Raw genomic sequence first — 19920 nt, 5'->3', positions numbered from 1 at the left:
AAACATCACTCAGCAGCGTTTCATGTTCACGGACAAGAACCAGAACATAACCCAGTGCTGATTAATGAATTTTTCCCATTTAAACCAACACCAAATAACTCAGTGACCATCTAGATGCAAAAACTTTATTGTCCGATTGATGTTTTCTTTGACATTTTCACTCGTAAGTCTAGAAAAAGTGGGGTCAGGACCCATTCCTTTGATATCATACTGCGACTGGTGCCAAAGAGCGGCTTCATCTACACATTCGGACTGTGATCACATGACTGTTTGCAGCTTGGATATAGTAGTGCATTACTCTTGACCTTAACAGTTTGGGTCAAGGGAATAAGGAGCCAGCAACCGATATATAACACTGCAAAAAGAAATGGTACGGCTTTATGTGTGTGCAGTGATCCATCATCAAGTATTCTACAGGAGGGTGCAGGCTGACCTAGACTAACATGCTTACTCTACTATCGCCTCATGCACCGCAAAGTGTGTCGTCTAGGAAACAGCTAATAGTGCATTAAATGTTGATATTGTCCCTTTTCAGTTAATCTAGCACGCCTGTGTGCGCAAGTGTGTAAACCTTTACAAATTGTTCACATATATTCATCCACATTCTAATAAACGACACAGTGTTTTGCAACAAATTAAAACCCAGAAACGAAGAACATCAACAGGTGAGCTATACATTAAAGTTATACAAAACCAAAACAACTGAAAGCTTCACAAATAAGGAGAAAAGAGCACATCGGGGTTATAATAATGGGAAATATGAGGATGAACAAAATGCCAGCTAACCAATGTGGCCTAAATCTCACATTTAGGTTTTCAAATTCACTGTATGATGAATAACAATTAAACACATTGAAATGTCTGAATTTGAATGTAACAGGCGAGTGCAAACACAGTTTTTGTTTGAACTGCAAATGAGTGTCCTCCTGCAGGAGATGCAGCTTCAGCGTCTTTATTGCTTGGTGGTACTTGCAGATTTCCAGTCCCACTACAATAATACTGACATGCTAAGATGGAGCTGTAAAAGGAGAGGATGGTGTGGTGGTGGTGGTGGTGGGGTGGGGGGTGGACGGTGGTGGGGGTAATGCGTGTCTGGAGAACCAGTTTAGGGTTCAAAGTTTTTGTTTAAATCCAGTTTAGGTGACCATTTCAATCATGTACATTCCCATTCTGAGAGATCTGTGTTCATCGTCTTACATTCTGTGTAACATTTCATTTTCACTGCAATTTCTTGGCTCGTCCGCCACCTTGCAAGTTTGACCACTTCTGTATTCACATTCAGCAGAGGTGTTTGAAAATCGTGGGCGGGAATGAGAGGGAAAACATCAGCAGAAGTTGAAAGCTGCATGCGAAGTTGAGACGGGAGCTCCCTGATCCGAAGGAGAGGAGTCAGCGCATTCAAGTTCACTAAGGTAAGGTAGTCCGGTGTGAGCTGACTTTTATATATAGTGTCTAACCACTCATTCAACATACAGTTTATAACAGAGAAGAAGAAGTACATTAGTAATAAATCAGATTGCCGATCACAGTAGCCCCTGACTGTTTGGCTGGTAATAGAGGAGAGGAAAGAAAGAGGAGAGGAGAGGAGCAGCATGTGTTTTTCTAGAGACAGTGTCATAATACACAGCTCTCATTGGTTAGACCTACAGGTAATAAATAATAATGTAGCAGTAGGGTAATCATTGCCACAAAAAGTTAGATCACAGACAAAAAAAAAAAGAAAATCCTGTGAGATAAAAGTGCACAGACGACAAGACTGGTGATGCCGTTCTGTTCCTCTTCCCTCCTCTTTCCACTCAAAGAGGAGTTTCAGCGCCAGCAACGACAATCAATCGATCCGGGGAAATGTTCAGAAAGGTGGAGGAGGAGGAGGAAGGGGGGGGGGTTCCCTGTTCTGCGAGGACAGTATCCAGCAATGCAGCACTATAGCAGGGTAAAAACTCTGGACGGAGAAGTCTGTGTGTTTTTGTGTGTGGCTTTGTTTGAGTGTGTTACACAATGAGTGGTCCGCGGCGGGGATGTTTAGGACTCTGTCTGTCCCGGTTCTCTGCCCCCTGCTCCTCCAGATTGATATTGCTAGTGGAGGTGTGGTGGGGGTGGGGCTCCAAAACAGGCCTGTAGCCCCCGAGGTACATCAGACCTGAATGAGAGAAGAAGACAGAAAGAGGGCGAGATGGTTATGTTTTAAAACACTCATCCAGATGACACAGTTGTATTTCACCAGTGTTTATGTATTCCCTAACACGCAGCTACGAGATAGCAGTTCTATCTCACTCATTGTTTACTAAAATTTCAATAAGGCCGAACAATCTGTCATTTTTCTTGGTTTCCATTCACCTGTTACATGCACATTTTCAATTTGTGCATAAAAAAAACCTGAGGGGAGATGCTGGAAATGTGATAAAAAAGTTGACCAATCACAAATAAAGTTTTTTTGCTCAACTGAGATAGAAAAGTGTATTAAAAAAAAAACGACAATGCAACAACTACCAATGGAAACAGACTGAACAAATAAATCATGACGTACATAGACGGAACACAAATAGTGAATTCCCAAAAAAAAGCCATGAAAATATACCAGACCATTGGTGAAAATGGCAATAAACCACAGATGTTTGGCAGAGACCGGCTACAGATAAGTTTAAACAATTCCAGGAAATCGGTCAAGTTGACTAGCTGTGAACTAGGGAAATGAATATTCTAGCTTGGTTGCCAAAAAAAGAGTGGTTCTCACGCAATGTAAAATAGAGGGATGATATGCTTATGTAAGTTTACTATTTACTTATTCGCAGCTTCAATTACAGAACTGTGTATAGGAAATGTTAGTAGGAATGCAACGATTACAGATTTTGTTGGTACGATTATAGTCAGAGGAATAATCACGGTTTCACAATTATCACGATTATTATGCATTAATTAATTTCACAACACTAGTAATGACTTAAGTTGATTTTTAATATTTAATAACATTAACAATTATATTTCTATATGTAAGTATTATTAATATAAGAGGAATATTAACTTAATTTATCCACCAGGGTAAATTGTTATTGAGGAGGGGAATAAACTGAACTGTTATTGACATCAACTGTCATCCATACATACAAGTTTTAGTGAAAATTGAGAACATCTCTCATGCAGCGTTATTAATGACTGAAATTCAGTTATTGGGTGTAGTCCTGGAAGTTTAAAAGCTCCTAATGTTATGTTAGTGTTTGACACCAGGCAACATTTTCTCAACACAGACAAGAGGAGGCAACAGGATGTAACGTTAAATGTTCAGTGACTGAAGGTCTTGAGAGGACAATGTTCTTCCATAAAGGGCCTTTCAGAAAAGAAGCGATTAGCACTGCGTGGAAGCTGGGTTCAGCGCAAAAGTTCAACTACTTTGACGTGTGTGCCAGCTTGCCGCGTGGTGCACGTTGCTTGACACACCAACAAACCTCCGTGTTGTGGCACAAGCCATTGGAAATAATGGGTTTCATAGCGGAGCGGTGTTGTCGTTGCGGTGGGTTGGAAAGGTTACACCTGCTTTGTTTGTTTACGCACTGAAAGCCCCACTCACTGCTACGGGACTGACGGTAAGTGACACATTTATATTTAATTCCCTGCCAACTTGCCACTTTATTTAACTCTGCTGGGTGGTGATCCTGCGGGTGATGCATCAAGTTTAATGTAGTTATTCGCTCCTTTAGCAGCAACCTTTTAAGGGCAAGTTTTTGAACAGGTGATCGCCATCTTCAGTAACGCCCTGGTCAGTCTTGGTGGACACAAAATTCTTCCACACTGCCGACTTCAGCTGTTTCTTTGGTGGAAATAAAGCTTCATAGTTTTGCCATAATTTAGCCAGTGAACAGTAGTAACCTCCATGTCTCTGATAAGCACGCTGGTGCACCGCTCGTTTAACTCTGTTTTCGTTGCAAGTTGCAACAGTTCCTTTCCCTGCAACAGAAACACTCGGTGTAGCAGAGCCTTTAAGATTAATTAACCGTGACGTTTTAAAGCACAGTTAATAGTGAAACCTGGTAATCGCTGCATCCCTAAATATTAGCAGAACCTGGGTCAGACCTTCTCTGAGACTGCAGCAAGAGATTCTCTGGTTATCTGGTCAGTCTGTCTCCGATAGTTTGCATTTGCTGAGGATAATTTGCGTTTATTATAGTCTACATAAAACTAGTCAAATTTTATTTCCAACATGTAATACTTGGAATTTGGTTACATTTAACACTTTTTAACACATTCTCTGATATTCCTTTTGAATATCACTTCTGGCAATTGATATTTTCTTAATATTTTGGCTTATTACAAGATTTCTTACCGTTGACAAACTTCTTATTTTATTGGGTTTCTCATATTTTGAGGCACTGTATTTTATGACATTTATTGAAATATTATGATGCGATTACATACAAAGTCAATAAAAAGATTCAAATTCATGCAAATTCGTTTGTTGCGACATTTGCTGATTTGCTCGAGTTAAGATTTTACAACTTTAGCGAGAAATTCGTATAACGCTATGTTGCTGTAGCTTTTGGACAAATAAACACCCGTAGTCGGTCTGGATTATGCGCTGACAAGTACGCCATTTACCCGCGGGAGGAGCTCAGAGTTAACTGTTTTTATTAAATTAGATTTTTACTTTAGTTTTTGGGATTACTACGATTGATTGATTCGTGTTTTGTGGTCCTTTGTGAATAGAGTTTAGAAGTTTGCTGTGCAATTGATATACCCTTGTTTCTGGATTTACTGCTAAGATTCAAGAGAATTGGATGTATTTTTGGAGGAAATTTTTTTCATGTGTTTAATTTTCTAGCTCATTGCCAAATGGCGTTGTCTTCTACATAGATAGTGGAAAGAAGTGTTTATTGATTGTTAGTAAGTGAGTAAATTGGTCGGTGTGTTGAGCTCAGATGATCTGATTTTAGGAAATTCTCTCAGTAAACAATTAAAATTTACTGAGTAGCTGTGTTTACAAAATATTACAAACTAAACTGTATACTGTTGAGCATTGTTTTAAGTAACTAAAAGAAAAAGTAAAAAAATATATATATATAGCCGCAAGCGGCAGTGATCTGGAGAGTGCCATTATATATACCTGACTAGTGGGGGAAATGTTCGACCCACCTGCCAAATTTTGTGTTTCCAAGTTTTAAGGTTTCTGCTGCACAAAGACTTTTAGCAGAGAAAAATAGCACGGGATCCAACTTAAATATCCCCATTGTTGGCAAATAGGATCTGGGGGATTTGAAGCCTGGAACTTCGTATCCCCAGAGTAGATGACTTACTGACTGACCTACTGGTCAGAGGCTGTTTCCACGTACCTTCTCACAAATTGAGGCAGTGACATCCCAGGTGCCAGACTCGGATATTTTTGTCAGTTTAAACTTAAAACGCTCAAACCATTTGTCCGATCTTAAAACTCTTTGAAAGACTTGATATCGGCCATTTACAAAATGTCTGTGTCGATTTTGGTAGAGTTAGAAAGAAGACTTGTGCAGATATAGATGTTAACTGATTTAGCATGTTCTGAAAAATATAGAGTGACTGATTTCTGAATTGACCATAGGCTGTAGTGAGGTAAACTTTTGTCACAGATCAGTGGATGTGCTGAAAACACTTCAGCTCTCCAGGACGTACAGGGGATTTTCTTAGATTTTTTTAAATTTTAGAATGAGAAATATCTAGAAATTACATTTGTTGTAATATGCCACGGCCACTTTAAGCAATCATTATTTAATTTGTGGTGACACTGCAGTCATCCTGGCCTGTATTAAATGTCACTTACCATTTAGAAGCAACTCCAAGACTGACCCTCATGGTCCTGACTCACAGTGAATAACAGTAAATATCAGCCAGGAAATTGAATTATTAAAAGTTTTAGGCTTCGACCACAGAAATATGAATAATGAATAACATTATAAATGAAAGCACTGAGTTCTACAGCAACTTGGATGACAAAATATTATGCATTCTGAGCTGTAATGGAGATACACAAAAAAAGCTAAGAGTACTCTGATCGATCGGCCACCAATCGTTATTGGCCGATAATTGCTGTAAATCGTTTGATTAGTGGTTTCTATCAAGGCCGATCACAACATGCAGTACTTGTGAGACAATTGTCAATGTACATACAGCGGTCTGAGCAGTTCTCAAAGCTAGCCAGCACTAAAGCCCTCATGATGCCTGTGCTTGTTTATTTCCTAAATATTTTTGCTATAGCCTTTTTTGTTGCAGTCTAAAGTAGAAGATAAATTTATAAAGACTGTCCTGTTTTTGTCATTTATTCCACAGAAAAGCTACATTTGTTAAGCTCTAAGTTGTTCTCAATAACCATGCATAGGCTGCTATGGTTTATGTTTTGTCTCTATGAGAGAGGGAGTAGAATATGTTGCACATGTTTCCTGCCAATAAAAGAAACAGGTGTCATTTTGTGATCCTTTATCATCTGTTAATTAGATATTATAATACTTAATATACATTGTTTTTAAGAATAGTTAAATAAATATATAATGCTACATAATAAATATGTCTTCAAATACATCCAGCAATCAGTCCCAAAAATCCTGATCTGTGCACCTCTAAAAAGAGCAACACTTCCTGCTTACTTCTGAGACTGTCCTCAGCAGAAAAACGACAATACAGGTCGTTTGTGAAGCACGTTATTACGAACTATATTTATGCTTATAGTGGCAGCGAAATCCACTGGCCATACAACGGTAGAAAAGGAGGAAGTAGCGTGACATATTATAAATAGTCCACGTAAGGAGGTACGATGGTTTGGTCGGATAGGTCAAACCCCAGATTTTCACTCAGGAGAATGGCGTTGGAGTCCCATGTGAAACCAAGTGAATGTTGAGTTACTTTCATTTTAACGGAACTAGCATTACTGACTTCCGTCACATGACTCACGTAATTAACTTACTTTAACCTAAACCACAACGTTTTCCTTAACCTAACCAAGTAGTTTTAACCTTTGTTGTCATTTAGGCTTGATGTTACTTTCTGTTTGGAATTTCCAAAAACTTTAAAAATGGTGAATCACATTTTGAACACAATTCAATCATGACAGACAGATAAAATGTGCAATTAAAAAAACAAGGTGATTGTTACGGTGCAAAAAATAAAAGAACAACTATAAGTTATGACCCTGGTGTCTGGCCTACCATCTAGCCATGACTCCATACCTAGTCCTCAATGTGCACTGGGCACGACTCCTCATCTGTCCATCCGAAAGAAGGCGAAAGAAGGAAAAGAGACAACGGAGAGCAGGGAAAGAAAGAAAGAAGAGAGAAAGACAGAGGAAGGAAGGAAAATGTCCGGGAAAAGACAGCAGAAGATGAGAAGAATGGCGGGGGAAAAGGAGAGAAACAGAGAGATAACAGAACACTTTTACGACACAGGAAGAGAAAACATGTCACACCAACCACCATAAAAGACCAAAGGGGTGATGCAGATGAAGGGTTTAAAAGGGAAAGAAGCTGAGCGCTACGGGAAGGATGCAGAGCTAAAGGCTGTGAAACAAGTATGAACCAAAAATGACTGAACTGTTTCGCTTAGGAGCTGAATTAAACAACCAAAACTTAAAAACATAGTAAAGCAAAAATAAATTTGTCACCGTTAGCTCTCATCACAGTAACCCACCAAGTGGTAGGAGGCAGGGAGGAGGATTAGGAGAGGACAGGAGGAGGGAAGATGGAGGGGTGTGAGAATGAGTTGCAGATGTTTGGCAAAGCGGCTCAGAGCTGACAGACGCTGAACATGAACTTCAACTCTGGGATGGACCAGACTTTCTTTCTTTCTCTCTCTCTCACGCAAACAGAAAACACAGCATGCTGAAAGCACTCCTCACACACACACACGATAACATACACTTACACACACACACACACAACACACACACACACACAGACAGACATACACCACGGCTTCAACTAAAGGGGAGAGGAGGGAGAGGGTGCAGAGCTAACCGGTACTGAAAAAGCAATGAAGCACCACAACACCAAAGGGTAGGGATGAAGAGAAGAAGGAAGGCTCCAGATCTTCATGCTGGGCAAAGATGCTACAAAACCTCCTCTCTGGTCCCTAACTGCTCCCAAATCTGCCAAAATAAAAAACCTAATATTTGTTTTTCTTGTTTCTTCTAGCTTTAAATTACATTAGCACGTTAGCATAGCAAGCTAATGTGTCCGAAATCCTTAATTCTTCTGACTGAAAACTCATGCACTCTTTCTCTGTTACTCCCCTCAACTTTCCTGTCCTCCTCTATCTCTCCTCACCCCCTGCCTCCCCTCACTCTCACACCCAGTCCTCAGCTCTCATCAGTCCATGTTCGAGAGGTTGCCACTCACCGGCGAATCGGCTGTCGGGAGCCTGCTCATTATCCAACCCCAAAGAGGGCGTGTCACAGAGGGCGACGCCCTGATTGTTATTGGCCAACTCTGGACACCTGCTCCACCCACCTGCAAGCGAGGGCAAAGGTCAAACAAGAGCAGCCAGGCACAGCAGGGGGGAGTGGGACAGGCAGGGTGAGGGAGGGAAGGGGGAGGGTGTTAGAGGTGAGGGAGGTGAGGTTGGCCATGCTGGAACGCCATTAATAAAATGATAAATGATAAAATATTTCTATGTGGAGAATAGAAATATAATCTAAAATGGAGTTTGTCTTGGTGACACCAAGCTGACTTTCTGTAAAGCGATCGTTGTGTGTGGACTAATTTTTTTTAAAGATTTGAGACAGAATTATATAATCCAGTGGGGGGGGGGGGGGGCACATGACCAGGGTGAGCATATAAAATACATGTGCTCTGAGGCCTGCGAGGCTTTCTCTGCAAGATGTAATTAGAGAGAACAACATGTACAAAATGGACGGATTGTTTTCAGGGAAGAAAAGACAAACAAGCGATCCTCATTCAGGAATCACGTCAGCTTATGTTGCTCTCTAGTTTACTATCAATACTTCTTGCAGCACAAGAAATGTTTGCGTCTTTTCTGCCCAAAACCGACAGTTGAGGCTATTTTCATTTGTAATTTATTGGTTCAGAAACAGAAAAAAATTTGAGGACCATTCACTGTGATAATTATATATAGCAGGCAGACACAGTTGTAAAGCACTATGATATGACTATACAAATTAAGTTTGTATACATTTCTTCATAAGAAATGTTATCTACAAATATAGTTTTATTACATATATTACCATTTAAGGCTGACCATGCGGTTTATACTTTGGTAGCCATCACTTTAATTTCTCTGGTTGTCTTCTGTCACTGTGTGCAATGTTGCATCAATGTGATGAACTACTTTCATTTGTAAAGTATTAACGCACTGGACTGCTACGTAATCTTATCCACAAAACGCAGTTTCTAAATTTATTTTCCAGAAATTGTATTGTATTATGACAGTATAGTATACTGATACCTTGATGATAAAAACATTTTTTCATGATTACGTTTTTTATCCGTATCCATTTTCCTTTATTATCCATTTTTTATATGTTCAGCCACGTCGATTCATTGCAATTTAGCTTTTGTTGTTCACTTTCTCTGGACAGAAAACTAGTCACACTTGTGTGACAGTAAAATGGAAAAATAATATCTAAAGCATAATATGTTATGATATACAGTTTTTCATGTTTTTTTCATGAACTTTACTAATTTACACAGAACTACCAGACTTGAATAATTTTAAATAAAATGCCATTTTGTTTTCAAGCTCCCACTTACTCTTATATTCTTAATTTCTTAGCTATCACTCAACAGTGATTACTGATATTTAAGTATGACACACTGAAGCCAAAGATCTTCTGATTTTGGTGTTTATTTTCTCATTATTTAAGTAAGCTGACAAACGAGAGAAATATGAATAAAAACTGTATGGATTAGCATCTTTTTCTGTCTTTTCCAGCATGGCCAGATAACAGATAATGGTGTGTTTAATATATGCAAGTGCTTCATGCCTGCAGCAAGCCTGTGTGTGTGCAGCATGTGTGTTGGCGCCAGTGAGGAGAAAATGGCAGAGATGACTGGGTGATTGGCAGCTCATCGCAGAGACACAGACGGGGCACATACAGAAGCTGTCTGGCAGCGCTGGTGCAGATGCACACACATGTGCGTGCAAACATACATCCTACAGCGCAGCGCGTGTGCACATTCACAGACTGTCAGGCAGCACAGGTCCGCTCGTCTCCTAAAGAACTGAAAGGTCATTCAGTAACTCACAGGTACTCAGAGATTGTTTCAGTCTGGCTCGAGGTGTCCGAACACACACACACACACACACACACACAATCCACAGAGAGACTAATTTACATAAACAAGTTTCAAACTGTTGTCTAATGAAGGTGACCCATGTTGTTTTCACTTCAAGCCCTACTAGTTATTGAATCACACTCTCCATACACCACAACACTTTCTTTAGTACTCTCTCTCTCTCCCCCTCTCCCTCACACACACCACACACACACACACACACACACACACACACAAACACACAGATGGAGCATGAAGAAGCCTTCACTTCATGATGCAGCAGCTAAAAAAAGCTAAATGCACAGTGCAGGCACAGTGCAGAGCTTTTTTGAGACTGATGATGATGATATACCTCATACACGTACACAAAATACACAAGCATACAAACACATGTACACACAAACATTTATATAGAGGTGCAAATCATGCAAATGCAAGCCAGTAGCCTGGTGTGCAGCGGGAACCTCAGCAAAACAACACAGGATGCTTGTACATGCTCGTTTCCTGTTGTGAATGAATTGATGTTCCGATCAATTGGAATCAGCCAATATTTATTGCCAATTACTTGATCACCGGTCATTAAATCCACCAATGAGGAAACAGCAGATAGCAATTAACAACAGAGGTAAATAAATAAAAGTCTCTCAAATGCACTTTTCACTGCCTGATCTGTGAGCTGTGTATCAATTCAGGGCGTGGATCCTCCGAAGGATGCAGGGTTGATATCAGTTTGGTCTTTTTTCAGTGAGGGACTGTTGGGACACATGTTAGCGTTACACAAAATGTAAATTAGACAATTGTGGTGTTAGTAGGGGGTGCAGGAGTATTCGCCTGCACCCCCTACTAACACCACAATTGTCTAATTTACATTTTGTGTGTTTTATTAGCTGGCTTGCAAGCTACTGAATAGTCTGGCACACAAGAAGTAGGCTGTGACTATTCGCTAATGTCTGACTATTTCAGTCAGACTTCTCCTCCCCTTCAGCTATCTTCCAACACTATATTGCATGGGCACTGTCGCTGCATCCTGGGCTTAGCGCTGCCCAAGATGACTGTGAATGGCTAAAAGAAATACAATTCACTCTCCATCTTCGCTTTGTTCTTGTTCTCTACCATATCCTGAGGGAAATATCTGCCTCTTTAGCTGCTAAATGCTCCACTATGTTCACCAGCTAACTGTGTCTCTCTGCTGTTATTGTGCTGAGCAGGTAGTATATAGTAGGTTTTTATAGCTTCTTCTCTGAAAACATCTGCCTGCTCCTGCCAAAAACAACACTATGAGAGCAATGACAATGAAGCTGAACAGTAAAAGACAGTTAAACAATGAGCTGAAACAAACTATTAAGCTCTGTAAAGATAAGGGGAGCTGCAGATTCAGATAATTCTCTGCATGTTCATCACTACAAGCGACTCTTTTGCATCATGTCATTGTTTTCACATTGTCCTTTGATACATTGTATAAAAATATAGGTTATAGGTGCTTTATGTAATGATTAAACTCAAATAAACTACTGATTGGCACACAATGGATTCTGGAAAATTGAGGGCTCTAAAGGATGCACGTTCAAGTTTGGACAAAATAAAACTTTCTCTGCCAGATTTGGAGGAGCCTTTGAAATGGAACAGGTTTTGTTGTTATGACATTATGTTATGGCTGGAGGATTCAGTTCCTGAACTGATGCACAACCTGAGGCAGTTCATGTTCTTGTCCATCCCTTCACAAATTCTAGACAAGGAATTTTGCCTGTGGTGGGACTCACTCATGCAGTATCTCAGGATCTTTGGGCTGCTTGTGTCTTACAGGCTACGCAAGTTGCTACGAGATCATGGAGGAAAAAGAGAACTGGACTAAATAAAAAAGAGAATCAGGACTATTTTGCATGTTACAGATTTTATATATGATTGCAGTGATAAAATCTGATTTGAGGATTTAGTTCTTGCCACATCCAGTCCAGTTTTGTGAAACCACAAAAGAAAACTACAGTGGGACAATCGGTGACAATACTTAATACATATTAGAATAAACTTTTGTCATTTCAGTATTTTAATTAAGTCCTAAGAGCTCGGCCTTCACTGCGAAGTAGACCAAGGTTCTAGTGCACACATACTGTATAAACAGCCATAAGCCATTCACTCCAGATCAGATACTGCATGTTGTGGTGGTTTCAGCCAACAGTATGTGCATTTTGAAAGAGACTGCCCCATCTAGAGGACAATATCTAACATTTATTCCCTTTATTTTGAAAGGGCTTTTATTACTTAGCCATGATTCAAAAAGATTTACTGACAGCAACAATATAGACAGCTCACTCTATAATATATAGTTGTATGAAAAGGTGTATATCTTTTTCACATGGCCTGAAAGCAACAAATGCAAGGGGAAGTGAGGGTGAATGGTGAGGGATGGTCACAATAGTTACCTTTCCCATTGGACGGGGAGGAGCAGTCCTCTTCAGTGACATCGTTTCCCTGAAGAAAACGGGGGGAAGAAGGGGGCAGTATTGTAAAATTTTAAAGTTAGATGAATACATAAAATTAGCATTAATGACACTCTGCTCAGCAAATATCAGTGTATTACAGTCACCTCTGAGTCCTGCTCCTCTACAGCCACGGAGTAGTTTTGTTCCTTTGGCTCCTGGGAAAACTCCTGAATGAAAGAAAAGATGCAAAGGCGCAACATGTTTATAATAAATGCCAGGGTCTTGCAGCCAATTTCTCCTCCACTCTGGATTCCTCACCCCTTCCTGCTGCGATGGTCCTCGGCTCTCCATGGGGGCGTCCTGGTTCTCCTCGCCCTCCACGTCTCCCCCATCGTCCCCCCCGGCCTCGCCTTCGGCCCCGGCCAGGTAGGACCCTGACATGGAGGACATGGTGTCAGTGCTGATGTGGGAGTGCTGCGAGTGGGACGAAGCCATGGACATCACTGACTGGACCAGGCTGCAGCTCACTGGGTCTGGCAGACAGACGGAGACACACATCACAGTCGAGCTGGGGGTCGGATTATCTTTTTTCTTTGGTTACCAGGTGAGACCATTTATTTTGATTCCTACTCTTACAGAATTAGCAACAGCAATGTTTCGTTATCATATTAAAGGTATAGTTCAACATTTTGGGAAATACGCCTATTCACTTTCTTTCAGAGAACTATATGAAAACACTGCTACATCACAACAGTATGAAGCTTAAGTGTGGAGTTGATTAGTATAGCTTAGGATGAATACTAGCAGGGGTAAATAGCTTGCCTGACTCTGTCTAGTGCATAAATATGCCAATCAGTGCTTCTAAAGCCGTGTTTCAACCAAAGGAACTATACCCCGGAACTAGGAACCTTTGGAGGAACTCACTACGTTTCCACCGAAGGGACCAGGGTCTAAATTTAGTTCTAGGGTCTTTATTTTACCCCCCCAAATAGTCCCTGCTTGGGGGGGATAGTACTTTCCGAAAGTACCGGTACTTTGAGGGGGTGGGGCATGCCTTGCAGTGAATTTCTGAATGGACGAGTAGAGGTTACTGGCTTTAAATAGAGTATGTCGCGTGTTTTTCTACGACTGCTCCTCTTTTTCCACCATTGTTTGGAAACCAATAAATCACATATCAGATAGCTTCTTGCCGATGTCTGCCTGAGATCGTACGTTGGCATTAAATGTATTGCTCGGAAATTGCAGCCAGCGTGCAGAGGTGTGTTTACAATGAACAGCTGATGCAGTCAGGAAGTTTCTACACAGAGCTGAAGTCGGTCTTCTCCTCTTCAAAACAAGCGGATCAGCTGATTACAGCAGGTAATAAAGCTTGTTAAAAATCCTGTTCCGTTTAGTTTATTTAGTTTTTAGTTTTAATAACCTTCCAAACTGTCGCGATTTTATTTTTGTGCTGCTTTCTCTGTGCTGGAGTTATTTTATGAACTTGATGGCTCTATCTAGTTTGTTATTAAATTTGCAACAAACTTTATCGTGGGTCTCTTCATTATACTCCCACACAAAAAAGCTTTTTTTAATGGTCAAGCAAAGCCTATAGATTTTCATTATATTCCAATTAGATCTGATGTTCATTTATACATTTTACTCATGGATAGTGGTTACAAATAATGATGCCAGTCCATCGCTTTGTACAGCGTAGGCTGTCCGTCAGCTGGTTAATTTGACTAATCTTTGCAGGTCTTTAGACCACGGTGGAAACGCACACAACAATAGGCTGAAGGAACCTTTTAGCTCCTTTAAAAGAGATCCAGCGACTTAAAAGAAAACAACATTGTATTAATTGGCGAGTTTCAAGGTGCTGGTAGGCGCATGTTTAAACTTTAAAAATAGCTAGGCTAGCTTCCCCCTGCTTCCATTCTTTATGCTAAGCTAATCGCTAATGAGTGGTAATCATCTTCTCATCTACTTCTTAAACTCTTAAAGAAAGAGATGCAGTAATTTCCAATCTCATAGCTACCTGGATATTTCTAAAGCTTTGCTGAGTATCCCAGTTTTTTTGACTCAATTCAGACCTCTGTCAGCAACACAAGCTGGAAGCCTGGTTACACAAGGATTAGTTTTGCTGAATGTTTGAAGTTATTAATTCACTGAGCCTTTCATTCCAGCTGAAATCACAGTCTCACTTCCTGTTTTCCAGCACATTTCCCATAAAATCTGATCTAGTGACACCTATGTAAAACGATGAGGTGGTGTAAGCTTATGATTTATTTATGTTAAGATTTTCCATGCTTAGTCTTACATTTACATCTTACATTCACATCATTTAATAAAGACACTGTAACAAGGAGAAACAAACAGCACGTGAGATGCATTCACAATTTAATGTAAGATAAACAGTATTAACCCCACCTAGGGAAATTGTATTTCACACAGAAAAGAGGAAGTACAAGAACAGCTGCATAGTATATAAATTGATTTCAGACATGTAGCATTGCTGGCTTCTTCACGCTGTTCAAGTAAATTCTCTCAGGAGCTGCATCAGTCATAGATTTTAAATCTTATTTTGCAGTTAAAGTCTTAATTAATGACCATCTCGAGCACGAGTGCTGCTTGGCTCTGCTTCTCTTTTAGTAAATCTCTCATTAGAAAGAGAATTCTCCTGCGAGTTTAATAATGTCTGACAGTCAGACAGTTTCAAGCCAGAGTAGGCAGTCCTGTGATACTGAAGGAGACAGAGCTGAGCTTCGGTGGGCTCCGGCCCAGTTTAACCCCTGGTTGTATTAGGTGGTTTCTTAACCTCTTCTGCCCCAGTCGCATTGAGTGAGGAAACGTAATTTATATAGAATTATCTGATTTGAGAAGAATCTCCTGAACAACTTTAAATCACCTCATTCATATATTATTTGTGTATATTCTTTGTTCAAAAGTTATGAAGACTGAGTGATACATGTATTACAGTGATGTTGGAAGGCAGAACAAGAAGAATTTAGTTATCTCTCTCATGTTGCTGCTGCAGCAGCAGCACAAGGTCGAGATTATCTGTATTTTGTTTCATTACGGACTGACTGACTGGCTCTATGTAGAAAGTATTGCATGTAACTTGACCGACACACAGTGTGACTTAGGTAAGAGCTGTGTCTTGTTCTGAACCAAATTCAATAGAATATTGACACTAGTATAGGGGGTGAACAATACCCTTAACTGGACACTTCAAGTGATTCTCTGTAGGTTTAGGAAGGACAAATATCCCCAGACAGGAAGTATCCTTTGTTGCCAGTCTCCCAGGCTGGGCTTCAATAATCAACAAACAATTGTGCGACATCATGAGTTTCCTGAGATCTTCTGAAAATCATGAGTGAAGAAATAAACAATATGTATTTTGTCTTTAGGAAATATAAATGCATTCACTTGCTGAAGAACATCCATTGTTGCAGTGTTCAGCACTATGCCGAATGTTTGTGTTTGTCATTTGTGGTTTGGTGTGTGGGCTTACATTGCTATCTTTATGAGGACCAATTTCAGTTTTAAACCATCTCAGTTAGGACATTCTTCTACTGTGGAGACATTTTGGCCAGCCCTGTTACTTCAAAGGACTGTTTGAAGGTTAGAATTTGTTTTTACAGTTATTTTGTTCGAAGAGTTAGGGGCTGTGTAGAAAGACAAATGTCTGTGTGTGTACCTTCAGGGGAGGTGATGGTGGAGGAGAGCGGGGTCCCGGTGCAAGATGACTGGTCGATGGCTCCAGACGAGGACAGAGTCAGGTTCTCACTGTCTGGAGTGACTCCGCTCTGTAAAACAACAATAGTAGCGATAAGACAGGAGTTCAAAACACCACACGATCCTCCAAACACAAACGTGTACATACCCACAGCCTCTGGAGATACCTGACACGAGATAAACAAAAATGTATTTTCTCTTTGTCTCTGTTTCACACACACACATACACACCTCCTGCTGGTCCACAGCGAGTTTGTGGCGACAGGCCTCCGATTCACTGCAGGACTTCTCATCCTCCTCCTCTGGAAGTACAGAGGAGTTCTGGGAAAGGGACCTAAATAAACAGGATAATAGAGTAGCTTCAGACAAAAATAACAGGAGTGGGTTTGATGTAGCTGAACCAGTAAAACACAATAAAACAACACTGAGAAGAAGAAAAAAAATTAAAATAAACCCATATAATGTCAGCAGGACAGTTATGATGAGTAAGAAGACTGTATATTTGAGTATGTTGTAATTAGGGCACATTATTTTCAATGTCTTTTTTTAAAATAAACCAATGAATTAACTAGTGTTTATTTATATTATAATTTTAATGGTCAAAATCAGATAACGCTATAGCTTATAGAAATATACATGTTTATAGGGACATGTCCCAACCTTCCGTACCCAAATCTAATCTATCAAATGTTGAAGCCAGGCTCCAACCAATTTTTCTACAAAATTCAAAAGATGTTGTCATTTTAACTCCTCATACTGTTAGTAGTAAAATCTATCCAAAGCTGCCATATTTGCACATTTTCTCCAAGAACAGTAGAGAGTAGCGTCTCAGTGATGAAAGAACAGCGGTTTGAAAATTGTACAAACTGGATATAAAAAACATAAGTCAACAGAAATTACATTAAATTTTCTCTTTTTGGACTGTAAACTATATTGAACTGTGACTTCTTGCAACAGAAAACAGGACTCGGAAATAATTCCCTGAAAAGGAAAGACAACAGCAAATACATTCCTATGACTTTATGTCCCCAAGCCATCTGCTATTCCAAGCAGAAAAACTGTCACTAATACTAATTAAAGTAGACTCACTTCGAACCACTCTTCTTGAGTTTGAGTCCCTGACTGGAGTTGGAGTGGTCTAGCGGGGAGAGGGAGCGGGCCGGTGCCGGGTGAGGCTCATTGCTGTACGGGGGCAGTGTTCCTGTGACGTGGCTGGGACCCGAGTGGAGAGGAGGAGGAGCCACTGAGGAGGTGTTGAGGGGGCCGTTCAGCGCCTCCAGGAGAGACACCACCTCGTAGCCCGGCGGGATGTGCTCTGACGCCTGCAAACCAGAAGAAGACACTGGGGATGTGAGTTTACTAAGGATTATTATTATTATTATTATTATTATTATTATTATTATTATTATTTACTGGGACTGGTAATGATCATTATTTTATATATATATATATATATATATATATATATTTTTTTGTCTCACCGAGTGTTCCTCTGAGTCAGAGGTCTGTGAAGTGATGACGGGATTAAAGCTTGTAGGTGACAGAGGACTGAGCTTCTTCCTCATGGCTCGGATCTGCAGAAGAGCTCTGAATGCTTGGAGAAAAAGGATGGAAATAAAAGAGATTTAGATATATATATAAATATCTAATAATAATTGCACTGACAACTACTTTACACTTATACTTAAGAACAAATATAAATATAAGTGTTAAGTATATATACTTTTATAAATTAGTTTCACACCACAGCACACGGATATATTTCAAGGCCAAAATCATTATAAAAAAGGCCAAGGTGAAACTGAAGAGCTAACAAAAGTGAATTCTACCAAAAGGTGACGATTTGACACCTTTAAAAAACAGGGGATCTGTAAGAGAGTGTCATCACTTATTTTTGACTTCGATCTAAACACTCACATTTCGCTAATTACAATAAACATGGGTCACTTCTATTTGTAAGCTAAGTGGGGGAATTTAATACAACTACAGATATAAATGAGCCTAAAGTGCTGTTAAATAAGATTCATTATACAGATCTGAAATTTAATGGGGCAAAAGCTCAAATAAAGCTCAACAAAAGAAAATCTGTAATTGAACTTGTCGTGAAAAAGAAGTGTGGGAGATGTTTGGTAAAACCTTGACTAGATTATTACAGAAAAGAATCAGCATGAGCCAACTGCAAGAAACACTCTTTCTGTCTGTCTCTCTCCATCTGTGTGTCCGATAAAACAATGCTGCAGATTTTACACCGTCAAATGTTACAATGTTGAATTTCAGTCGCAGTTTCCTCTGCTGCAGCGGTCAGTCAGCGCCGATGAATCAGTTGCTGTGGCTATTTTTACATTTCCCATATTTAGTGCCTCTGTACAGGAACGCCTTCAAATACATAGTGCATGAGACAAAATTCGATATTTAACATTATCATTTTGTTCCATTGCACTGGCAGAAAACATATCTTTCTTCTCCAGTTGCTGAGTCTAAAAAAACTGTGATTTCTGCTTGGCAACCTTGTTAATCAACTGCACATTAAACATTGCTTTCTTTCAAAACACCTGATTGTTATTTGATTCCTCTGTACCTGATGAAGAGCTGAAATATTCTACTTTTTCTATTGTAATACATTACAAAAAAAGAAGCATTAACAGTGTTGGGAGGTGTCTTCTTCATAAATTTTCAACAATCTTTTGTCAGCAGCGGAAACCATTTTTCAAACAGTGAGTGTCTCATTCTGGAAAAATAAATTCTTCATTGTTGATGGGAACTCACGCAGTCTGCAGATGGGGCAGCAGTTGGCCTGGTAGCGCAGAGTGTCTGCGCAGGCGTTGCAGAGACACAGGTGTCTGCACGGCAGGATGAGTGTGTCTCGCACATCCGACAAACACACCACACACTCGGCACTGTTGTCACTGATCTCATCGTCAGCAACCTGGAGATAAAACACATTTAAATCTTCAGTCACTTTAAAAATCAGTCACCGATTTATTTCACTACACTTCCATGTCACTTCTGATGCACTCAAAGAAGAGCAGACAGGAAAACCTCTTGTGTTGCCTGAGAATTACCTTTGATTCTTGGCTGTTGTATTTGTTCTCTATCCCATAGATCTCCTGCAGTAGATAACTGACTCCATCCACCTGGGAAAAGGAACATAGTCAGGGATAAAGGCAGCAGGTCTCATGGGCCAGATGTAATGTTCAAGAGGGAAATTTAGCTTTGGTGTATCTTTGTCTTTCAAAAGCATAAAAAATATTACACAAAAAAAGGAGGAATGAAAGGAGAGAAGAAAAGCAGTTGTATTCACCACTTGTTTTTGCTTCAGAGGCTTTACACAGTAACTCCCGTCCATGTGCTGCCAAAGAAAGCAACAGTTGTATATTACCTTGTCTAATTTATTACAAATTTTGATTATTAATCATTCTCTCTAGTATCAGGTTAACCGAGAACAAAGGCAGAGAATCGAGGCAAGCCGGTGTTCTGAAAACAAGAGGAAGTTATTGTAGTGTGTCCCGCTGATTTAGCCAGTTCACTACCACAGTCGGCAA

At 40.0% G+C, this 19920-nt stretch overlaps 1 protein-coding gene across 3 annotated transcripts in view; it reads right to left on the bottom strand.

The window, feature by feature from the left end:
• Window positions 1-111: 111 nt before the first annotated feature.
• Window positions 112-19920, bottom strand: part of rnf157 (ring finger protein 157) — a 29785-nt gene continuing 9976 nt past the window's right edge. The window contains exons 8-19 of one of the 3 annotated variants that reach the window (XM_046069808.1): window positions 19680-19727; window positions 19441-19512; window positions 19145-19304; window positions 17860-17972; window positions 17468-17700; window positions 16610-16712; window positions 16341-16449; window positions 12983-13197; window positions 12829-12891; window positions 12665-12713; window positions 8349-8459; window positions 112-2140 (exon numbers count right to left, since the gene is read on the bottom strand). In XM_046069808.1, the coding sequence (XP_045925764.1) occupies window positions 1992-2140; window positions 8349-8459; window positions 12665-12713; window positions 12829-12891; window positions 12983-13197; window positions 16341-16449; window positions 16610-16712; window positions 17468-17700; window positions 17860-17972; window positions 19145-19304; window positions 19441-19512; window positions 19680-19727 (1425 nt within the window). In that variant the 3' untranslated portion in view covers window positions 112-1991. Of the gene's footprint in view, window positions 2141-8348; window positions 8460-9797; window positions 10191-12664; window positions 12714-12828; window positions 12892-12982; window positions 13198-16340; window positions 16450-16609; window positions 16713-17467; window positions 17701-17859; window positions 17973-19144; window positions 19305-19440; window positions 19513-19679; window positions 19728-19920 lie in introns of those variants that run through there. The other 2 variants (XM_046069809.1, XM_046069810.1) reach the window with 2 other exon arrangements.

The sequence above is a fragment of the Micropterus dolomieu genome, linkage group LG14 (genome assembly GCF_021292245.1).
Source record: "Micropterus dolomieu isolate WLL.071019.BEF.003 ecotype Adirondacks linkage group LG14, ASM2129224v1, whole genome shotgun sequence".
Classification (NCBI taxonomy): Eukaryota; Metazoa; Chordata; class Actinopteri; order Centrarchiformes; family Centrarchidae; genus Micropterus; species Micropterus dolomieu.
Note: the sequence above shows the minus strand (reverse complement) of the source record. Positions and strands in the feature narration are given on the sequence as shown.